General features: G+C 26.7%; 2 protein-coding genes across 3 annotated transcripts; both read left to right on the top strand.

Annotated features, from left to right (window-relative positions):
- The first annotated feature begins 599 nt into the window (after window positions 1-599).
- LOC103576947 (apyrase) lies at window positions 600-7,912 on the top strand. 2 transcript variants are annotated; one of them, XM_008557402.2, is made up of 8 exons: window positions 600-670; window positions 2,322-2,482; window positions 4,542-4,767; window positions 5,156-5,272; window positions 5,490-5,570; window positions 5,642-5,846; window positions 6,903-7,005; window positions 7,086-7,912. In XM_008557402.2, exons 2-8 carry the CDS (start codon window positions 2,355-2,357, stop codon window positions 7,879-7,881), a joined length of 1,656 nt encoding a protein of 551 aa, XP_008555624.1. In that variant the 5' UTR covers window positions 600-670; window positions 2,322-2,354; the 3' UTR covers window positions 7,882-7,912. The 2 variants fall into 2 exon arrangements, with proteins under 2 accessions (XP_008555624.1, XP_053598943.1); XM_053742968.1 differs by lacking the exon at window positions 600-670 and adding an exon at window positions 981-1,064.
- A 2,016-nt stretch (window positions 7,913-9,928) lies between these two features.
- LOC103576948 (corepressor interacting with RBPJ 1) lies at window positions 9,929-20,959 on the top strand. Its single transcript, XM_008557403.3, has 3 exons — window positions 9,929-10,358; window positions 14,320-14,410; window positions 18,231-20,959. Exons 1-3 carry the CDS (start codon window positions 10,317-10,319, stop codon window positions 18,815-18,817), a joined length of 720 nt encoding a protein of 239 aa, XP_008555625.1. The 5' UTR covers window positions 9,929-10,316; the 3' UTR covers window positions 18,818-20,959.
- Window positions 20,960-23,549: the final 2,590 nt, after the last annotated feature.

Genomic DNA, 23,549 nt, shown 5'->3' on the forward strand with positions numbered 1-23,549 from the left:
TGTGGGTACGAGTTAGAATAATGAAAGTAATTGAATAAAATATGAAGAAAATATTCTGAATTTTTTTTACGATTTGAATTATTTGTAGAAAATAAGATTTTTTTTTTGGGTTAAATTTAAGTTTTTTTTTTTAAATTCCATTTTTTTGCAAAAAAATTTTCAAAAATAAATTTATAATAATTTTAAAATAAGTTTTCAATTCCTAATTTACAAAAAAAAAAAAAATTATTTATTATTCCATGTAAAAAATTTGGTGTGAAAAAAAAAAAAAATATAAAATTTTTCCTTGATCTAAAATTAATTGAAGATTCCATAAACTAGTTTTCCAATAAAATTATTTATATACAAAAATAATCATATTTATGACTTTTATCTAAAATATTATTCCTTATCATTAAATAAGTATACCAAAAGTATATCTGATTATTTAATTGATGATTTAAAAATTCATTATCTTATAAATACAAATAAATTATCTTCGGAAAGTTTGAATTTAATCATATCTACATATAAGTATATATAAACATAAAAATAAATATATACATATACATATATATTTCAAAGTGGGAGTCAAGACCTCAAGTTCCATTAAATAATAAGTTGAAATGAACCGCAGTAAAATAGACTGCAATTTTTGCAATTAGTTGATACCCTTACGCGATAATATCAGGTATTCATTATTTTTCATATATATCAGCTTGTATACCCATACTATTCTGTTTTTTTTATGACTTTGAAATTATATTTAGAATATAATGCGACGAATTTGTGGAAAAAATTGTTTTTTAATTATTTTTATTTTTTTTTAACGACACATATATTAAAAAATAATAAAAATAATTGGTGTAATTAAATTAATTATATAAATTATTTTGTCATAAGTATATATCACATCACGTGGTACGATTTATTATTATTTCCTATTGCATGAAATGTTTGTTTTCAATAGATATTTATTTTTCATCAGTATAAAGATTAAACTCCGGTGACTTAAGTCAGTAAAATAAAAAGACTGATATTTAATAGTTGTTTTGTATTAAAAAAAAAAAATCTTTTTTTTACAGGTAAGTGATTAATTTATATTACTGATAAATATAATTATTAGGGTATTTTTTAATTGATCTTGTGGAATTTTCTTATTAAATAATATCTATGACTAACAAATGTTGCCATTGTCGGAAAATAAAACCAAATAATCGTGTCACTAGTCAATAGAGATTGGTTTCAATTTTTTCTACGGATTAAATGATCGCGATTTTTTAATTAATAAATAAATTAATTAGTGGAATTTAAATTGCGTTAGAATGTGCTCAAAGTAATTGGAGGAATTTTTAGCACTATTTGTAATTTATAATTTGTAATTGATGATAAGTAATTTTTTTAAACTAGTTAATTAGTTAATTAGTTAGTAAAAGAAGATAAATATATTTAATTGTAATTTGAATGTGCAAATTTATGTAAGCAAATAAGTAATTAAATGTAAAGTTGAATAAAAATTTTCATCTAGTCAGAATAAAAAATTATTTATTCATGGAAAATATTATTATTATTATTATTTAGACGTAAATCATGGAAAGTTTAGAATAAGGGTTATTTATATAGACAGGGAATGAATATTATAAAAGTGAAGCGGTAAATAAATAAAAAGATGGACGAGATGATCAATGGAATATTGAGTGAACATTAAATAAATGGAGCAGATCGATTGAATCGAATTAATCCTGGACAATTAATTCAAGTTATTATTATCATTATTACTATTTATATTTAAGATTATGGATATGAGCGAATGATTTATAAATAATCTTGGAAGGTAGAGTAGGTGTGATCTTGTCGAGGTTCCCATGACCGATAGCTCGGATCGTTATCCAGAAGAACCTTTTGGGTGTTTCGTGTCTCGTTGATAACTACAGCCGTTTAGTTTATTAAATAAAGCATCAACCAGCCAAAGTCACCGTTCGTGTCGTTTGTCCGTAACTGGGTTCGAGACCAGGACACTGATCGTTAAAAACAACTCAGTGGGTCTTTTTAAACCTCCCAATATTTCCAAAACCACTAATTTTAATTCCAACAAACCAGACTCACCAGACGCTTTTTTTAAATTTATTTTAAAAAAATATTGAAAAAATTTTCTTCCATATAGATACTTTACACGTGAAATAAAAGTCATTTTAAAAAAATTTCTTAGGACAACTGATAATTTCCATCAATTTTTTTATTAATATTTTGAAATAAAGTTTTATATCTAATCCTCATACAATAATCTATTATACGTCATCTTCTGATGAAAAAATGATGAATTTATTTTATTTATGTTTCAGGTCAGCCTACGGACTATTGGCAGTAATTTAAAAATGATTAAAAAATTAGTGATTTTCATTTTAGTTAAATGTATAAGTGGATTAACAGGTCGAGAATCGTATCCAGGAAGGACAGATCTATTCGAACTTTCTATTGTTCATATCAATGATTTTCATGCTAGGTAACTTTTAAAACATTAAATTAACACCCGCCTCTTTTTAAGACTGAGTAATTTTCCAGCAAATTTTTTTCTACTTATTATTAGAAGTCCTTTAGTTTATACTAAAGAAAATCCTCCGAGTGCGGCCTTTAATTATAATTTTAAAACGCCGCTAGAAATTTAACAACATTCGTCATTTAAAACACAGAAATAAATTTTTTTTTTATCGCTTATTGGTGTTTTTTTTAACTAAACAATTATCCTATGGCCTTATCAACCATACAGCGTTGAAGGCCATTCAATTGTCTACAAAATAACCTAATGAGCAAAAATTTTCTGTCAGTTTTTTAGTTACGGAAAGTGAAAGTTTATTTTTATAAAAAATTCCTAAAATCACGACAGCTCAAATTTTTCAAGTTACCTAAAAAAATAAAACGACAATTTTTTAATAATTACATAGGCTACAAAAAAGCTCTGAAAGAACAAATTGATAAATTATAAATTTATAAAATTACAGAGATTTAAAAAAAAATATGAGAGTTGAGTAATTTAAATATTTTTGAAAGCGTTTTGAATTCAATGATTTACAAAAATTTACAGCACAGGGTAGAAGTACCATTTTTGGTCACCTTAGGGTCAGTTTTGGCCACTCGAAAAATTTTAATAAAATAATTAGCAATGTACCCTATGACAATTAATATTTTTTAAAATTTTTCCCGGGGTTATTTCAATTTTTTAACACTTTTACTGGTGTTATTTTAACACCGGGATGGTGTGGACACACCGGTATTTTTTACAGTGTAAAAAATTTTTTTTTGACTGATTCACCCCATCCATTTCTACAAACTGTAGTTAAAAAAGTTTTAAAACAGAATAATTTTTTTTTTTAATAAAATAGTGTCTCATTTTTCTCGTGTTTTTTTATATTGAATGTCTTAAATAATCATAACAAATAAAAATATATGATTAAAAATGATATTTTGATTATCATTGAATGTTAGATCAATTATCTGTTACATCATATATTTGCGTGACTAAGACACTTGAGTATATCTATAATTAGTGTCAATGTATGATGCTCGAACGATTTATTGTTCTTTGCAGCTACTAACATACAACAATAATTAATTAAAAAAATTTTTTTTTTCATCATCAATTTTATTAAAAAAATGAAGAAACTTTTATGACAGTCGTATCTTAATTATAAATTATTTCAAATTGATTCATATGAATAATAAATTTGTTATCATTCAAAAAGATTTGACTTCAATTCCTTTCTCTTTATCATTCCAGATGTTTTTTAACGATTGATAATTTTATAGGAGACATTGAGTTTACTTTAGTCTTTAATTTACTTTAGAGCTTCATATCAGTATGAACTGAGAGTATTCATACATCAGAGTTTTTAACGTACCGATGTTTAATGTGAATTATAAATTTATTTATTTTTCATATCCTGGAATCATGAAAATTTGAATTAAAATTGTCTTATTATATATTTCCTTTTTTTTAAATGATGGAATTATTTTTCTCTTGTTCTTTCAACTAGAAGGTTTTTGTGCGCTGACACGCGCCCATTATTTTTTACCTCTTGTTTTGAAAATTACCTTCCATACTTCCCTTATGAAAAAGACGTTATTAAAAATATTCATCATGGATCCATAGTAACCGGATCTATGGCAACAGTCTCCATAGTAACTGTCGCCATGACAGCAATCTCCATAGTAACCGTTGCTATGGCAACAGTCTCCATAACAACCGTTGCCATGAAGACTACAAGTGGTGACATAACACCAATTTTTTTAGGATAGACTATACAATTTTTTAAACAAATCCTAGAATTTTAATTATTTATTTGTAGGATTCCCAACGACCAATAAAATAAAAAAAAAAAATTTATGACAGAAAAATTTATTACAAAAAAAAAAAAAAAAAAAAAAATGACAAATTAAAAAACGCATAGAAAAATACAAATTATGTAATAATAATGAGATTTAAAATATGTATTTTATAAATTGAATATATTCATACTCAGTGTTAGAAATGACAGCAGATTTCTAGTTAGCATAATGATTTATAGATTTGAAGAAGTGAGTCCAACTGCAAGTGCATGCCAACGAAAAGAAGGGGCAATTTGCATTGGCGGATTGCCACGAGTATTCACAGCGGCTAAACAATTACTAAAAGAACGACCGAATGCTATTCTTTTGAATGCCGGTGATCATTATCAAGGTACTCTTTGGTACAATTTACATCGTTGGAATGCTACTGTCACTTTTTTTAACATGGTTCCATGGGATGTGTTGGTGAATATTTCCAAATTTTTTCATTAATTTTATTTTTGTTTTTCTTTTCTCTAAAAGTCATACTGCTCCTTTTAGAATTACCGTGCATATCATAATCCAATGAAATTTGAAATATTAGTAGACGATGATAAGAAAAAGGTCCAATGAAATTTTGAAAAAACAGGGAGTAAAATTTAGACTTTCATACATTTAACATTGAGCCACATGAGTAATCACAGGTTTCTTGAATTTATTTGTACTCTGTAGCTATTCAAAAATTTAATTGGATTTTTTTTTTATCATTATTTACTAATATGTCAAATTTTATTAAATTTTAAACGATAATTCAAAAACCGACAGTACTACCAATAATTCAAAAATGATGAATACTATTTTTTTTTTTTTTAAGACTATAGGAAATCATGAATTTGATGACGGTATCGCTGGCTTAGTACCATTTTTAAAAAATATTAAATCGCCGGTCGTTATCACTAATATTGATATGAGTAAAGAGCCGACAATGCAGGTAATAATTTTTGAAAACTGAAGACATTTGCGCGCGCTAAAAAAATTTCAAAATTTTAAGCTGAAATTAAAAAATTTTTTTTGATATTTCTTTTGAGTTACTTTTCAGTAATGAAAATTTTATTTTTTTCTAAATTAAGTTTTTGAAAAAAAATTTTTAGTTATCAATATAATTATTAATTAAAAATATAAATTGTTGATAAAATTTTTTTTTACAGAATTTGACAACAAATAGTACAATTATTTATCGTAATGGTAAAAAAATTGGTGTAATTGGAGCCATTATCAAAACCGCAACCGTAAAAAAATTAATTAGTTAATATAAATTAATATAAAAAAAAAATTTATATAATAAATGACTAAATTACAGGAACTATCAAAAACAGAAAAATTAAAATTTCTAGACGAAATCGAAACAATAAATTTAGAAGCTCAAAAATTAAAAAACAATGAAAATGTTGACATAATAATAGTACTGAGTCATTGCGGGCTGCCTGTTGATAGAAAAATCGCAGCTAATTGTCCCCTTGTTGATGTAATTGTCGGTGGACATTCTCATACATTTCTATATTCAGGTTTGTACAAAAAATATATTTTATTCAAAATATCGTATCTAATATTATTATAAATACGGGTTATTTATAACTATAAAAAAATAAATAAAAATAAAAAATAGTTTCTTATATATTTTATGAAGTCATACAACGTGTGTATTGAGATTAATAGGTAAATATATATTTAATGATTTAGATTTCGCGGTCATAGAATTAGTACAAGGAAATCATTGATACTGAGTAAATAAAATTTAATTACATGAATTACTACACTATTTATAAATAAATTCCATTTAAAATAAATTATATGTATTTTTTTTTTGATAAGTATATTCACATACATATTTTGTATATTTATATGGGAGAATATTCTCTCCCGAATATCCGGGGAAAAATAAGACATAAATTTTAAGCAAATAAATTTATATAGAAAGGAATTTCTAAAAATCTTACATTTCTGCAAAAAAATGTTTTTGAAAATTATCTTGAGCACAAATAATGATAAGAGCAATAGATGACACTGCAGATCAATTTTGAAAAAAAAATGTTTTCCAAATTTTCAGGATGGTTCATTTTGCCCACCCGTCCTCTATATAGTATTCGTTGTCAAAATTATTCTACTGAGAACTGGCAAAATTTGAACCTGAGGGTTTATGGGCCACTTTGAAAAAACAAAAATAATGATGAAAATTTTGCAAATGTTCTTGATGTATACTACGTTTAAGTAGACATTCCATGGTTCAAAATAAGCGGTCTTAGTTCATTATACCATCAATAGAACTCCCGAAACATATTCTCCAAAATTTGAAGACCAAAGTCCAAATTTTTCCTAATAAAACCTTCGATTTTTCAACTGTTTTATTATGAAAAAATTTTTTGCTTAAATTTTAAAATTTCCCCTGTCAAAGTAGACATCACAACGTTCTAAATAAGCGGTCGAAATTCATTATACGATCAATAGAACCAGAGAAAAATCTCTTCCACGATTAACAATCATAATTTTTTCAATAAAATTTTTTGACAAAATGAATCTAATTTTGAATGAAATATATGACTAATAATAAAAATTTATTTCAGGTAAACCACCATTCATAGACAAGCCAGAAGATGAATACCCAGTAGTAGTAAAACAGAAATCAAATCGTACCGTTCTTATCGTTCAAGCAGCAGCATTTACCAAGTGAGTATATTTATCATCGGCCATCACCTAAATGCTAGACTACCTTCTTATAAATGATAACAAAACCTTATCGTCATCAGATACTTGGGGAATTTAACCGTCTGGTTCAATGAACAAGGTGAGGTAGAAGCCTGGGAAGGGAACCCCATCTTACTGGACGAAACGATTGAACAGGATCCAGAAATGTTGAGAGCATTGGAACCCTGGAAGAAGCAAGTAGACGCACTGGGTGGCAAAGTAATTGGCAGCACGCGAGTTAAAATGCCCAAAAGCTGTCGTGTAGGTGAATGCAACATGGGCAACATGATAACTGACGCCATGATTGAGTCATTTGTTGATCAAGCTGAAGACGAAAGCTACTGGACCTACGCATCAATAGCCGTGACAAATGGTGGTGGCATTCGCAGTCCCATTGATTCGGCATCTGGGGACATCACATTCGCTGATCTGGTAATGGTCCAACCGTTTGAAAACAATTGGGACGTTGTTGAGATGCTTGGTAGCGACATTAGGCAGACTCTAGAAGTTTGCGTTGCGCGGAGCAAACCAGGACGCTGGGAGGGTTATTCATTTCTAGTTTGGTCAGGGTTGCGGGTATTTTACAACATGTCCCAACCTGCTTACTCACGGGTCGCTAAGGTGACCGTTCAATGCCGTCAATGCGACATTCCCGTCTACGAAAATCTTGTTGACCATCAGTGGTACCGAATAGTTGTGCCGACATTCCTTCTAAGAAGTGGAGATGGACACGCAATCATCGCAACTAGGCATCGTAATCACGTTGTAGGAGGACGCGATATTGATTATCTTGTCAATTATGTCCAGAAAATGAGCCCTCTAATTCATGGACTGGAAGGAAGGATTATTTTTTTGTGACTGCCACTATTACTATTAATTATAATTGAAATTTTACGTTTTAATGTTAATAGCTTTGTTAAATTATTTTTCGATTAATAAATTATATTTTTAGTGTAAAGTTTTTTCATTCATTAGTTGATTATATCTTTGCTCTGGAGAAATGGTAATTATTTCATTTTTTAGTGTGTAATGTACTATTTAATTTTTTTCTCGTATGAGAAAACGGCGACTTTCTTTTCTACGAAACAGGGCAGAAATTTTAATTTTCGGTACAGGTATGGTGGAAAATTTCATTTTAATTACTGGGTCACGTTAATAAAAGAAAATTATTTAGGGACTAAGAAGTACACGGAAAAAACGGAATATTATAAATTAATAAATAATAGTAAAAAATAGAATTTGTTATTAATAATTAGTACTATTGTGTGCTTAATGCAAAGTAGTTTGCTAATTTTTGTAGATTCCTAAAAACTACTATTAATTATTTCAAAAAGTAACTAAATATTATTACTTTTAGGTATAATGAGTGACTTATTAGTGAAAGTTAATTAATTTATGGCATAATCTATTAAAAAGTAATGATTGGTCAAATTAAGAATTGCTATCTTAGATACTGATTTTTCCGGCCGGAAATTGCAAAAGTTACAAACTTTTATTTTATAAATTCGATATCACTGATCAATTATTTGCTTAAAATATCATTTATTCATCATTATAAATTAATTTACAATATACATAAATCGAACAAGTGGGAAATAATAAAATGAAAAATTAGTATACTAGATACTGATTTTGTTGCTCATAAAAATACCGAAAATTTTAAACTCTTATTTTATATATTCTATCCCATTGACTAATAATTAATATAAAATGTTATTTATTCGTTATTATAAATTAATTTATTATATACATATATCGAATAAGTGGTAAATAATAAAATAAAAAATTCGTATACTAGATCTTTATATATTAATATGTACGTTTACTAATTTTTCGGTTCCTCGTTTTTAAAATTTTTCTATGTTTATTCGAATAGTAATAACTGTAGATAGCAATTTATCGATTCTTTTTCATATTAATTTTAATATACGAAATTACAAATTTCGCTCTTCTATGTGTATCAAATTTTAATATAAATAATAACCATTTTGTAATATATATATAATGATCCTGGTTTGATATTAGTATCGAATATACTAATTTTACGTCGAAAATAAACTACAAACTATTAAAATTTTGAGTATCATTTTTTCCCGTGTAGAAATACAGGCAAAAAAAACTAGAAGTTGAATTTTTTAAAAACTATTGAGAGTTAAAAAAAACGATAAAACTGTGTAATAAGTTAAAACACATCGAAATTTTTTAAAATATCCTTTATTCAATCACCGACCCTAATAAAGCATATTTTCTACTGTGGACGTAAAATATTTAAAAAAAAAAGTAAATTTCGAAATAAAAGGTGTACATTCTTTAATATTAAGCAGCTGCGTTAAAAACAGGTGCTTAAGCAGCTGTTCCTCGTAAAAAACAATTTTTTTTTTTCAAATTTTCCAATTTTCCCGCGGTTTGTTAAATTACAACCCATTGGTTCTTTAAAAATCAAACGCATGCGCAGTAGATCAAAAATCATAGCAGTCTCAACTTATGCGCAGCAAAGTTACAGGTATGCGCAGTAAAATTCTACCCATGCGCAGTAGGTCAAAGACATGCGCAGTAGATTAGAATGAGCGACTAATTCATAAAAACAAGTAAATATGTATTTTTTCACAGAAATCCTTAATTTTGGTGATGAAGATTTGAATATTTTAATTTATACGTAAACTAGATTTGAATGAAAATTTATTTAATGACAAAACTTCGGGAATAAGGAGCAAGTAAGAAAAAAAAAACCGGAAAAAAATGGATTGATGGTAAAGATGTATACTGCGCACTGTAATATCGGTTGCATCTGGCTTTTTACTGTTACTATATACTTTCTAGGGCTGTATATGTTACTTCATACTTACAGAGAATCCCTTCAGCATTTATACAGAATACAATACTGGCTGTTCCGATTCGATCCGAGTCAGTAGTCAGTACATCCAGAGCCACGCGGCTCGATGGGTCTATTTATCAACTAAATTTTATTTATTTTATTTTTAATTTTGTAAATTTTTTTTTATTTTAAGTGTTTTAGTAAATTTTATAATCAACAAAAAGAAGTAAATTTCAATAATTAAAAAAAGAAAAATTAATGAAACAAAAAGTGTTTTTTTTTTGTGATGTCAAATTTATCAAGTGTAGTGGCATTAATTGTTACTGGTTTACTTAAATGAATTAATTAAATTTTTATTGTAATTAAAAAAAAATAAATAAAAGTGAGAGTAAATATGAAGTGATTAATTTACTTGGAGGACAATTGGGAGCGAAAATTACGAGGGTAAAATTTTTATTAAAAGGATAAAAAAGGGATCATGCGAGACACTAGTGACATGATGGAAGACGCCATGTCAGAGGTAAGATTTGATTTATTTAAGAACTTCTTCTTTTTTTTATTTTATTAGTCTATTAATTTATAAATAATTATTGAGGAAATAAAATTTAATTAAAGAAATTAAATTAATAATTATCTAATTTATGATTCTAATTTAATTGAACGTCAGTGAGGTCACTATTAATTTGCGATATTAGATAATTTATTATTTATTAGAATTAAAAAGCAATTAATTTTTTAGTTTATTATTTATTTTTATTTGAATAAAATTAATTAAGAAATTTTAATTTAAATTAAATTATTCATACTTTAATGTAAATTAATTAATTAATGAAAAAAAATGCGGAAACTTGACATATTTGTTGCTAATAAAAAATATTCTTGAAGGTGATTTATTTAATTATTTGTTTTTATATTTCATGCACGCGCGGTAATTGATAAAAAAATTATTAGATGGTGTAGTCGCGATTTTATGATAAAGAGAGGTCTTATGGGCCAAATAAGCTCTTGGAAAATAGTAAGCAATTTTTAGATAATTTTTTTCAGTTTATTTATTTTATTTTCTTCACGATTGATTTTATGGAGAGTAAAAATAAATTAAATAATTTTGATTAATTAACACCCAAGTCACCGATACCGTGATAATTTTTAGCTGGAGAATATAATAAATGTATCGAGACTCAACTGGACGGCTTTCAATCCACATTCCCTTCAATCTCAAATACTGTTCGCGCCAGAAAATTCATCCAGTCTTTTTATTTATTATAATTATCTGACTAACATTATTCAGATTATTGTTTCGAGCAGAGATTCATTAAAGTATTCGATTTAAATTATTACTCGACAGTATCATCATTTTTTATTTTCCTTCCCATTCCACCTGCTCATTCAACTCCATTTCCCATGGTCATAATATTTATTAAATTATTTAAATAAAAATATAAATAAACAATAGAGTACAAAAAAATATATTTAATCTCAGTAAGATATTTTATATTTCGTTAGTTAAACGCCACTGATTAAATAACCAACAAATATATATTTAATTTTAAAAATATCAATCCCACGATTCGTTGTTTATTTCAATTTTTAATTACTCCATTTTTAACGAATCTAATAAAATCACAGAAAAAAATTTTTACTAAAAAATATGAAGTGAAATCTTCACATTTCTGAAGGTTAATTCATTTTGTTAATTAATACTGTAAAAATTAATCTGTTAATAAAAATTATCAAATTAAATTTGAAACATTTCTTATTTAAAGTCAGTAAATAAAACGAAATAAAACAACAATAGATTTAAACCGAGTGGTATTAAAATCAATACTCAGTACTTTGAAAACTCATTAAAGCACCGCGAGAACAAAACATTTAAATTCTAATAATAAATTCATTTGTTTTGATTAAATGAATATCCGCTTGGTAACCAAAGTTAAATAAATCAATTCTTGACTATTCTGCAGTTGACGTTGGTTCCATTGGAAAATATTACTATTATTATTATTGTCTTTCTCTCTTTCTCTTTTATTATACGGTATTAATACTCAAATAACTGCCTTATCTTATTTTCCTTCATTCTCAATTTCTTTATACTATACCATTCTATTTTATCCCATCCCATTTAATTCCATTCTATTACATTCCATTTATTTTTACTAATCAATCTCGCATTACTGTATTTAACATAAATGCCTTCATTATTTCTGATTAAATTTTTGTTTTGAATTATAAATTGAAATATTGCGCATCTTATATATTATGTCAATTGTCATAATTTAGGACTCATGACTAATAATTTTATTGACACTCTTTTGAAAAAAATTAAATTACTTAAAATATTTTCTCTTATTTTAATTAAGAATGAAAACCTCCTTTTTTAAATTCAAAGTTCGCCCATATAAAGTCCTAGATAAACATTTTTTTTTTACTATCAAAATTAGAAAAGTTCAAAAAAAGTTCCACTCGAAGTTCTAATCTGTCTCAAGTTTAGAAGCTCCACATGTCGAACTTTTTTGTAATCTTTTCGGAACGAAATTTTTTTACACAAGAGATTGCACGTTTAAACTTTTATAGAGGATATTTTGTTTTTTTTTTTATAAATAATATTTGTATAAATAAATAACAATTGGGAGGTTTGATAGCGGTGGGTTGAAGGGTTCAAAAATACTTGGGCCGTATAATTAAACGACTGTCCCAGTGGTTAAATAGACAACTATATTTATCTGTATTCGCGTATTTTATTTATTTATTTACAACAATTATATTTTAGTATAAATGTATATATGTCTGTTACGATGCGAGATATTGTTTATTAATAGCGCAGTAACTAAATAAATAATTATTAAATATTATTAAGAATGTGTGACGTTAAAGAGGTTCAGGACATAACTAAACAGTCGAGTGTGTAATAATGTTTGAAGACCAGCTAAAATAATGCCCACGAGTGTTTAATAACTGGTTAATTTTAAAATTATCGGTACTAGTAAATAAACACTTTGTTTATTATATTTAAATATATTTGTATGATAAAATAAATAGTTTTATTAGTATGGATATTTAATAAATAAATAAATTATTTTATTTTATCGGAATAAATCAACAAAGATTACAAACACGCGGTCAGCAAGTTTGTTGCCTTGTATCTAAACGTTTGTCAACCGATCGGACACGCTCACAATTTATTCCGTTAATATTTTAATATTTATTATATTATAAGCAATTTGAATCCTTAAACTTAATCTTAGAGATCCAGATTTATAAATTATATTGACAATTTTAAATATTATTTTATTTTCAATCATCGCTGCCTTCTGATCGGATATTTAGGGGAAGGGGCCAGGGGTAAAATAGGCTATCGGGTTAAAATGGATCGCTTGAAATTTTTTTTAAATTACGAAGCACAACGGATACAAGGCCAATTGGGTCATCTGCAATTTTTAATGAATTTGGAAATTTAGAATCGGCTAGATCGTCATGTAATTATTTAATTATAATTTTTGTACAAATAAATGACAATAATTTTGAATACTAAATTAAATTTTTGTTAAAAAATGAAATTATTTCTCCTCTAAATATATTAAAAGTATTAAAAATTTTTTTGAATCTTTCTCCACGGTTTTTTTGCATTTTTACTCAAAAAATGAAAACTTTAAAGAAATTTGATTTTTTTTCCACGGTCCATTCTACTTTACATAATTTTTTCAATTAATTAATAAATTATATTAGTATTCAACATAATATTTACGACTAAAAACCGGAATAGTGAAAAAATGGGTAGTCTAGGCCACTTAAAAATTTACCGAATTTAAAAATCTAAAACCGGCAATAAAATTAATGAACAAAAAAAATAATTTACTGCTTTGTATTGTCGATAAGAATCATAAATATTTAAGACTATCTACTGCTTAAAACTTACTATCGAACAGTAGGCAACTAGAAAACCCGAAAATTTTATTATTGTCCTTGACTGAGTAGGTCAGTAGGAAAAAAAAAACCAATAAACCAGTCATAGAAAAATTTTTACTCTTTTTAAAATTTTCTTTTACTCAACTGTTAAGTGTATACACATAAATATATTAAATTGCAAGGTTTAAATGATTGCTACTGCAGTAACTGCTGCCGTTACCGGTCCAGGTCGGCATTATTGTGTATTGTGTACTTCTACAGTTGTTCAGTTCAGTATACGCATTTAGACGTTGAGAAATGTGAGTTGTAAATTTAAAAAGAAATTTTATGGACCAAGGACACTAGTTTTAGTTTAAATCTTAAATAACTTTGTTACGGTCTTTTTACTCCTTTGCCGCAGTAATTTTTATGCGACATTTAATTTCTGTAAACGGTTTCCTCGAAATAAATTTCCTTTTCTCTTCTTCTAAATTTAAATAAAATGATGTTAGTAGTCGGGGATTAATTAATTATTATTATCATTAATATGAATTAATTCAAAAAAATTTAATAAATTTTTTTTCTATTTATTGTTGCAGGATACGATGATGGATTGTGGAGGGGATGGAGGTGTCAGTGATCTCAGTGATTTATCGACTGATATTTCCGATACTTCAGCATCGATACGTGGTAATTATATATTTTTTTATTAATTAATATATAAAGGGAGCGCAAAATTTTGAGGCTCGTATGAAAATTTTCCGGGAAAAAAAAGTAACGAATTTTACTTTTTTGACTTAAATGCAAACTGGGCAGGTCAATTTAGTCAAAAGTGGATGGACAAACCCGTTTGATTTTCATTTTTGACTAAATTGACCTGCGCAGTATCTATTCAGGTTAAAAAAGTGAAATTCAAATAATTTTTTTGACCTAGGTTGTTAATTTAACATTTTTCAAGAACTCTCTTTAAAAATCAGGTCAAAAAAAAAATTTGAGAGGTCGCTTACGAATTTTTGAAATTTAAAAAACAATCGGAATTCCGTTTTCTTTTCAAAATTTTTTTTTTCTCATGTCAGCGATAATTTCTAACTGTAAAATGAATAATTTCTTAAAATTTCAACACGAAATATAAATTTTGAAACGTCGCTCGAGAATTTTGAATGTTTTTGAGTCCTGTCTTTTAGACGATTTTGAGTGACGTGAATATTAATGATAATATTACGCGTGCTTAAAGGTAAAAAAGCTTATAATAATTTATGCGCCCTTTTACCTTTGCGAAGGTAAAAGGGCGCATATTTTTTTTTTATTGCCAATCGAGTAGTAGACACATTCTACGCTTAAAATTGAAAAAAAAAAAAAAAAAAAATTAAAAGGTAAAAGGGCGTATGTCTTGAATTATACGCCATTTTACTTTTAAGAATTTGAAATTTTGGTGATCTAAAGGTGAAAGGGCGTATCATTTTTTTTTGGCCAGCTCACAAAAGAACATATTCGTAGTTTAAACAAACACTCGCTTTTTATTATAAGAAATAGTTATTATGAAATTTAAAAACATGAATAATTATCATAAAATTATAATGTTTAATTAAAAAAAACATCGGGCTCATTTTGGTACAGTACACGGAAAAATTAAAACCCGACTGGTTCCTGTGCAGCAAAAATATGGGCAAGCACACGACTGGTTATGGTGCGCACCCGAACCAGTCGTGTCTAGCACCGAACTCAGTCTGGTGCGCAACCCGAACGGCTCCAACGGCAGCACCATAATCGGTCGTGTGCAGAACAATACTGATTCATGTGCACACACGAATCAGTATTGTTCTACACATGACTGATTACGGTGCTGCCGTTCGGGTGCTGCACCAGATTGAGTCTGGTGCTAGACACGACTGGTTCGGGTGCGCACCAGAACCAGTCGTGTGCTTGCCCATATTTTTTCTTGCACACGATTCAGTCGTGTGCTGCACAGGAACCAGTCGGGTTTCAATTTTTCCGTGTATGGCAACTGGCGGGAAATTTCAAAAGATTTGAATGTTATCTGTCACTGTGATTTTTTTTATTACTTAATTTTTACATAATTTGTTTGTAATTTATTTATTTTCTATTTGTTTATATCGAACTTTGTGTATGAGGCTGTTATTTTAGTATAATTTGTCTTGTAAAACTATTATTTAACATTTGGTATAAAAAATACAATTTTTTTTTATGCACCCTTTTTACCTTTAAGTAGTACTATTCTTAAAGGTGAAAGGGCGTATGTCTTGAGATACGCCCTTTCAGCTTTAGGATACCAACTTTTTTTTTTTTTCACTGATTTTTACGTTTCAGACAATTTCAAACCGAATGGCAAAAAAAAATTTTTTTATACGCCCTTTCATCACAAATCCCTATTAACCCTTAGCTATAAGCCCTTTTACTTTTAACCACGCGATTAAGTCTCCTTGTTTTTGGTTACCGTCAATTTGTATCATAAATAATAAAAATAGAACCTGAGTCATTAAAAAATTCAATTATTTTTATACTTTTTTATTTTTTAATTCCAATTTTAGGTTTTTTGGTATCGAATTTGACCCAATTTTCTTTTAGTTTTTTTTTTAAATTTATAAAATTTTGTTTGAAAAAAAAAAAAAAAAAAAAAAAAAAATTATCAAATGCAATCGGTTCTCATGAACAGGTATATCAAATATAAAAAAATAATAATAGCAATAATAGAAGTAACGAGAGTAAAAATAAGACAAGTATTCAAAACCCCTGTATTGTATTGTATTCGACTTATATTATTTGAGATTCGTCGAGTTATTTTTATATATTTTACCTGCTAAGGGTGGTCATCTACATTCTTCCCTCTCTATCCATACATACACACTCACACACACATATGCTTATGATCAGACACAAAAAAAAGTCGCACCGCTATATATTTAATATAAAAAGACGTGATCTAGACTCGTGCGAAATTAAGGGCTGAGAAATAAATTTTTAACGGGTAACAGGTAGTTCCCATGAGACATTTCGAGTTCATGATTCCCATGCTATTAAAAAAGAAAAAAAAGTTAAGAATATTAAAATTTTTATCCCATTCTTCTGGACTCGCAATCTTTTTATCGAAATTTTGAGAAATAACTTTTTTTAAGTCCGAAAATTTTTTTAATGGAAATAAAAATTTTAATTATTAATCATTTATATATAAGTATATATATATATATATATATATATATATATATATATATATAAATATATATATAGATGTAAGTATATATATCTTTTAAAGAGACGTCATAAATAAATGGTTCCGACAAAAATAGCAATCTTCCGGCTTTCAATGAAAATTCCGAGCGCGTTTACTTGATAGCTTTCAGAATTTAATACAGGGTTCGAATGCTTTCATTAAAATTGAAAGGAAATTACTTGAAGCTATTAACAACTTAAAATTAGCCGTAGATATGAAATATAAATACTATTATAAATTAACTTATTTATATACTTTATTTTTACGGAATTTCAAATTTTCGAGTTAGGAATATCTTTGTAAATATTGAGTTATCAGAAAAATTGTAAGTGACCTTTTTTGTAGCGCTTTGAATTATCTACAAAAAAGGTGTCTTGTAGTTTTTTTTTAAACTTGATAGTTATTGAGATATTTGGAGTTTAAAATATCCTAGGGTCTTCTGGACTCGTTGATAATAAAAATATATGCGCAGTCAAAGATTTTCCTTGAAATTTAAAGGAAATTACTTGAAGTTATTGACAAGTTCAATCAGTCATAAACATAAAATATAAATATCATTATAAATTAACTTATTTATATACCTTATTTTTACATAACTTTAAATTTCCAAGTGATAAATGTCATGAAAATTAAAATCACATTGTATTTTATTTTATTTCATTGAAATTATTTTTTTTTATTGTCCATAAGTCAATAAATTTTAAATAATATTCATTTTAAAGCTGATAGTTATTTTAAAAACCTGAATTTTAATTTAAAATTATTTTTTTTCATGTGTAATTAGTTTTTAAATACGCGAAATTTCATAGCAAGACTTTAATAAACTCGCAATTATCAAAAACTAATTAAGGTTTTTTATAAAAAAGTTAGTACTGTATTTTTAAAATTTTTTGAATTTAAATCCAACTCAATATCTTGATTACATAGATCATATATTTTCAAATAGTCACATTGTATTTTTATTTAAATGCTTTAATTTTTTCAATCATAAATTAATCGATATTCATTAAAAATTCATGAATTTTATTAAATTTCCATGACAACTATTCTTGAAAATCGAACAAAATTTTTAATAATGTAGAGATAAAAAAAAATTTTCACTTTAATTTAAATCGTCGCATATATATATATATATATATATATATATATATATATATATATATATATATATATATTACCTGCCCGCATTGCAAGAGTATAATAAAAAAATTTCTTAATTCATCAAAAATAAACTTCCAGCTGATATTTTTATAAAAAAAAATTATTTTTTTTTATTTACAGAAGCAGCTGAACGTCTGCTAACTCTATTAGGAGTCGACGATGCAGACGAAGATTTTTTATCATCCGAAGACGAAGGGGTCGAGCTGGATATTGACGTAGATCTCGATGATGACGTCCTATTTCCTGACGACGAGAACAATAGACTACTTCACCAATTAGCTAATTCACTTGCCGAAGAGTTGAAGCAGACTTCGAACCGCGTGCGCATGGATGTACATGATAATTTTAATAACCAATCATCTTCTTCTTCTTCTTCTTCTTCTTCATCTTCATCTTCGTCTTCATCTTCAAACTCCCCACACTCTGGAACTCGTAAATGTCAAACTTACCATGCAGATTACAAGTCAGACGTCGACTTGGAGCTAGATTATCGATCTCATAAACGTCTAAAGGTAGACAATGTCCAAGATTCGAGTTATATAAACGTTGGCTCGACATGTTCGTGGAACGCCGGCTGGGACGCCTGTGCTACCGAAGCTGTGAGATATTTAATGGAAGAAGAGGGTCTTGCTGGTCATCATCCAACTGTCTTGGCGTTAAAAAATCACCTGGCGTTACAACGGAATTTTTCTCTGTACAAAACTTAGTAACATTTTTTTTTTATTTTTATTATTTTTTTTTTTTTTTTAATAATTATTAATTATCAATACTTAATACTTGATTAGAATAATTAATAAGTAATGGGTGTAATTAATGGACTCGTGATGATAGTGATCAATAATGGTGATTGTGGTGTTATGATTATTGGGGTAAAATGGACACTCAAAAAATCGTACTAAATTATTATTATTATTATTTTTATTTATTATCAATTAATTTATTCTTTATTTTTATGAGACTGAGTTTAGTTTCGGGAAGAGGTAAAATGGACAGGGCTGATTTTTTTTTTAATGAAAAAAAAAATTAGGAACTGAGTAAAATAGGAAGTTGAGAAGATGTGAGCTTATAAATTGTGATTGGACAAAATGGGTCGGGCATAAATATAAAGCAATATGTAGATATATGTAAAATATATATGGCAACTATGTTAAATATTGCGGGAAAATTATTTTTCATTATTAATTCAAATTCGTAAAAAAAAAAATTCATCATATGGGATGTGGTCAGATTTAGTCAGATAAAATTATATATGATCAGATATTTAATTTGAGCATGAATGTATCTGTACATATATCGTCAGATCAAAAATAATATCGGCTAAATTTTTGTCTTGATAATTATTCAGATTTCTTCAAACATGTTCAGATATAATTATGATTAAATTTAATATATCTGATCAAATATAATTTTATCTGATCAGATCTGACCATATATGAAGATTTCAATAAATTTTTAGCATACATTTAGATTTGACGAAAAATCAGATATGGTAAGATTCAAATCACTATCTGATAAGATCTGATCATATATGAAAAGATTTGAAAAAAAAAAAATTAGCATCTACAATTAGAGGTGATCAGGTTCAAATTAAATATCTGATCAGATATTGTTGTATCTGATTAGATCTGAACATATATAAAAAGATTTGAAAAAAAAAATTAGCATATACAATGGAAAATGATCAGGTTCAAATTAAATATCTGATCAGATATTGTTGTATGTGATCAGATCTGAACATATAAGAAAAGATTTGAAAAAAAAAAATTAGCATATACAATGGAATATGATCAGGTTCAAATTAAATATCTGATCAGATATTGTTGGATGTGATCAGATCTGAACATCTGTGAAAAGATTTGAAAAAAATTATCATGTACATTAAGATCCGATGAGATACGTTCAGATATGATCAGATTTAAATCAATATCTGATCAGATTTTATTTTATCTAATCACATCTGGCCAAATCTTATCAGATTGAATTCATTTCACGAAAATTTGAATTTTACTATGAAATAAAATTTTTTCATAACTATGACTTTGCAAAACTATTGGAAAAAATTCAGATCTGAGATCTACATTGATATCATCAGATCCAAATATATCATGATAAAATTATATCCGCGTTGATCTGATCACATAGCTTTAGATCTAAATTATTTTTACATTAGTACTTAATATTTTTGACTAAATTAATTTTTCAAAATTAAAATAAAAAAATTTAATGTCGCCCATTATGTCTTTTGCTCTCTTAAAATATTTTTTACGCATAGCATTTAATTATTTTTTTTTTTAATAACAACTGATCGAAAATTTTTATGCTCATAATTATAATCTGGGTCATAACATTATGATCATCATAATAACTATCATAATGTACTGATTATTATTACGTTTATTATTATATAACGTATTTAATTATTTAAAAATCAAAAAGAAATTCTAATAATGTGTCTTGCACATTAATAATTATAACCTGCTTAAACTTTAAAACTACTAGGTATTTAAAAAATTTGTACTTGAATTTCAAGCAGGTCTTGTTAGTCTCACAATTACAATTACACAAAAAAAAATGGTACAGACATACATACATAATAAGCGTTCAACCAAGTGATTAATTTTAAGTGACTACAATAATTTGAATTTTACTTTTTTAGTATTCATAAACTATTTATATGTAATTTGATAAATATTAATCTAGTAATATTAAAATTAATAATATTTTTTAAATTAACGCACTTGTAAATATGTAAAATAATTATTTAATTTATATATACCTATAAATATTAACGTACTATTGTTACTTTTACAACTAATTGTAGATAGTAGTAACACATTTTAAATGCACTATTAAAAATTAATAAAAGCTGTGAAATCATAAAAGGATTTTTTTATTAAATTTTTATGATGTCTATAATTGGTACCTCTATCTCGTACATTAATTAGGTATACATTTTACATCAATATATAATCAAAATTCAACTATGTACAGCTTTTAGCCGCGAAAAATGAATCATATATGTTCATATATGGAGCAAAGATGAAAATTGGTCATATGTGATTCCTCTATGCTTCATTTATGAAGGCCATATAGGCGTATATAATCCATTTTCATATATGGTCACATCTAATTCCCGTATGATCCATATTTGAATCATATACGAAGCACATATGCCCAATTTTCAAATATGATCATATGTGATTCCTATATACTTCTTATATGCTTTATATATATGTAGATTATACATGAAGCACGCATAGGCATAAATAATACATTTTTCATATATGGTCATATCTGATTCCCGTATACTCCATACATGAAGCACATATGCTCAATTTTTAAATATGATCATATATGATTCCTATATACTCCTTATATGCTTCACATATAATATCTGATTCCCGTATACTCCATATATGAAGCACATATGCTCAATTTTTAAATATGATCATATATGATTCCTATATACTCCTTATATGCTTCACATATATGTAGATCATATATAAAGCACGTATAGGCATACATAATAAATTTTTCATGTATGGTCATATCTGATTCCCGTATACTCTATATATGAATCGTATTGAAGGACATATGTTTATTTATTAAATATGATCATATATGACTCCTATAAATTCTTTATATGCTTTATACATATGGTGATCATATATGAATCGCGTATAGAAATATATATAATAAATTATATGATCAATTTTCATATATGGTCATATATGATTCCTATGTGATCTATTAATGAATCATATACTTAATTTATGGATCATATGCGAAGCACATGTGTCCAATTTTTATATATGGTCATGTGTCATTTATATGTGATCAAATATGAAGCATATTTGGCCGTTTTTTATACATATTCATATATGATTCCTATATTGTCCATATGTGCTTCATATATGGCTATTCTTCTTTATATGATTCGATTTTTCGGGTAAATTTATCTCTCCCTCGTAATTCTAAACCCTACAAAATACAAGCAGTGTCACTGTCATGTTAGGTTGAATTTATGTACTTAGTCTACTACACAAGGATTTTTTATTTTTTGATAATTAATTTTTCAGCTATAAGATGAAAATAAAAAAAAAATTGTAGACTTTTTTAAAAATACCCTCATAGTTTCCGAGACATATAAGAAATTATAGGGGCATATAGATTTTTTTTTTTCCATGATTTCGAATCATCAATTATTATAGAAAAATTTTTTTTATCTCCTTATGGTCCCTGGTATAGGTACCGGAAACTATAAGGGCACATAAAAAAATTAAAAAATTGTATTTCTTGGTTTTATACTTCTCGATAAAAAATACATCCATCAACAAAAAAAATTTTTTTCTATCCGCCTTTGTTTTCTCAGCGGTATCTATTCCTAGGATACGTATTTCTAATGCGATATACATATACTTTTAATTAAAATTCATACTCTCCAATGTGCAGAGAATTTAAAAAAAACATCTTAAAAATGGTGAGTAAAAATGAAAGTTTCCTGGCACGCGACAGACTTTTCGTGTATAACAAAAAGGTGCTGATGTTTTATTATATATATAAAAGGGAAAACGAGTTATAAGTATAAGGTACGGAATATTAAGGACATGACAGCCGATACGGTCCGTAAACGCCGTGAATGGAAATAAAGAGGAAGATGAAAATATAGATATGGAACATGTGTTTTTTTTTTATTTTATTTAAATCATTTTCGTTTTTACTTAAAAGCTGCACAAAATTCTACGCCAATGGGGCATCTGGTGTCGGTTCGTAGCACATGCCATACATCTGCTCGCTATACTTTACTCTCTTCTTTTCTTACTTCTTTATAAATATATATGTATACATATATACAAAATACAGTCGTATAGTAGTAGTACATATGTATATATATATATATATATATATATATATATATATATATATATATGGGGATAAAGAGTGATCTTAGGGATACGTATTTTTGTTGTCTTCAAAAAATTGTCCGTCCAAAGGCTGTTGCCATGCGAAACTATCGCCATCTATTGATAATTATTTGATAATTTACCAAAAATAATTAAAGCCAAATAAATTAATGAAGATGATTTTTAGTAAAATAATTTTTGGATTTATTTTTTAAAATGATAAATATAAAAAAAAAATATTTTAAAAAATTGCACTTACAGTTTTTAAAATTTTCTACAAGTGCATATTTTTAGTTTTTTTTTTTTTTTTTGTATTTGATCTATTGAAAATAACTTCAGGATTATAAAAGATCAAATGTCAAAAATTTTTTTTTAATTAACATCGACTCATCTCTTAACTAATTAATTAACAATTGATAACGATAATTGGAAGAAAAAAATTAAGTAAATTTTTTTTTTTTTTTTTTTTTTTTACATGGAATTATTATTTTTTTAAAGATAGCAAATTATATTTTTGTTTAATTTATTGAGTAAA

Source organism: Microplitis demolitor, chromosome 2 (genome assembly GCF_026212275.2).
Source record: "Microplitis demolitor isolate Queensland-Clemson2020A chromosome 2, iyMicDemo2.1a, whole genome shotgun sequence".
NCBI classification, from domain to species: Eukaryota; Metazoa; Arthropoda; class Insecta; order Hymenoptera; family Braconidae; genus Microplitis; species Microplitis demolitor.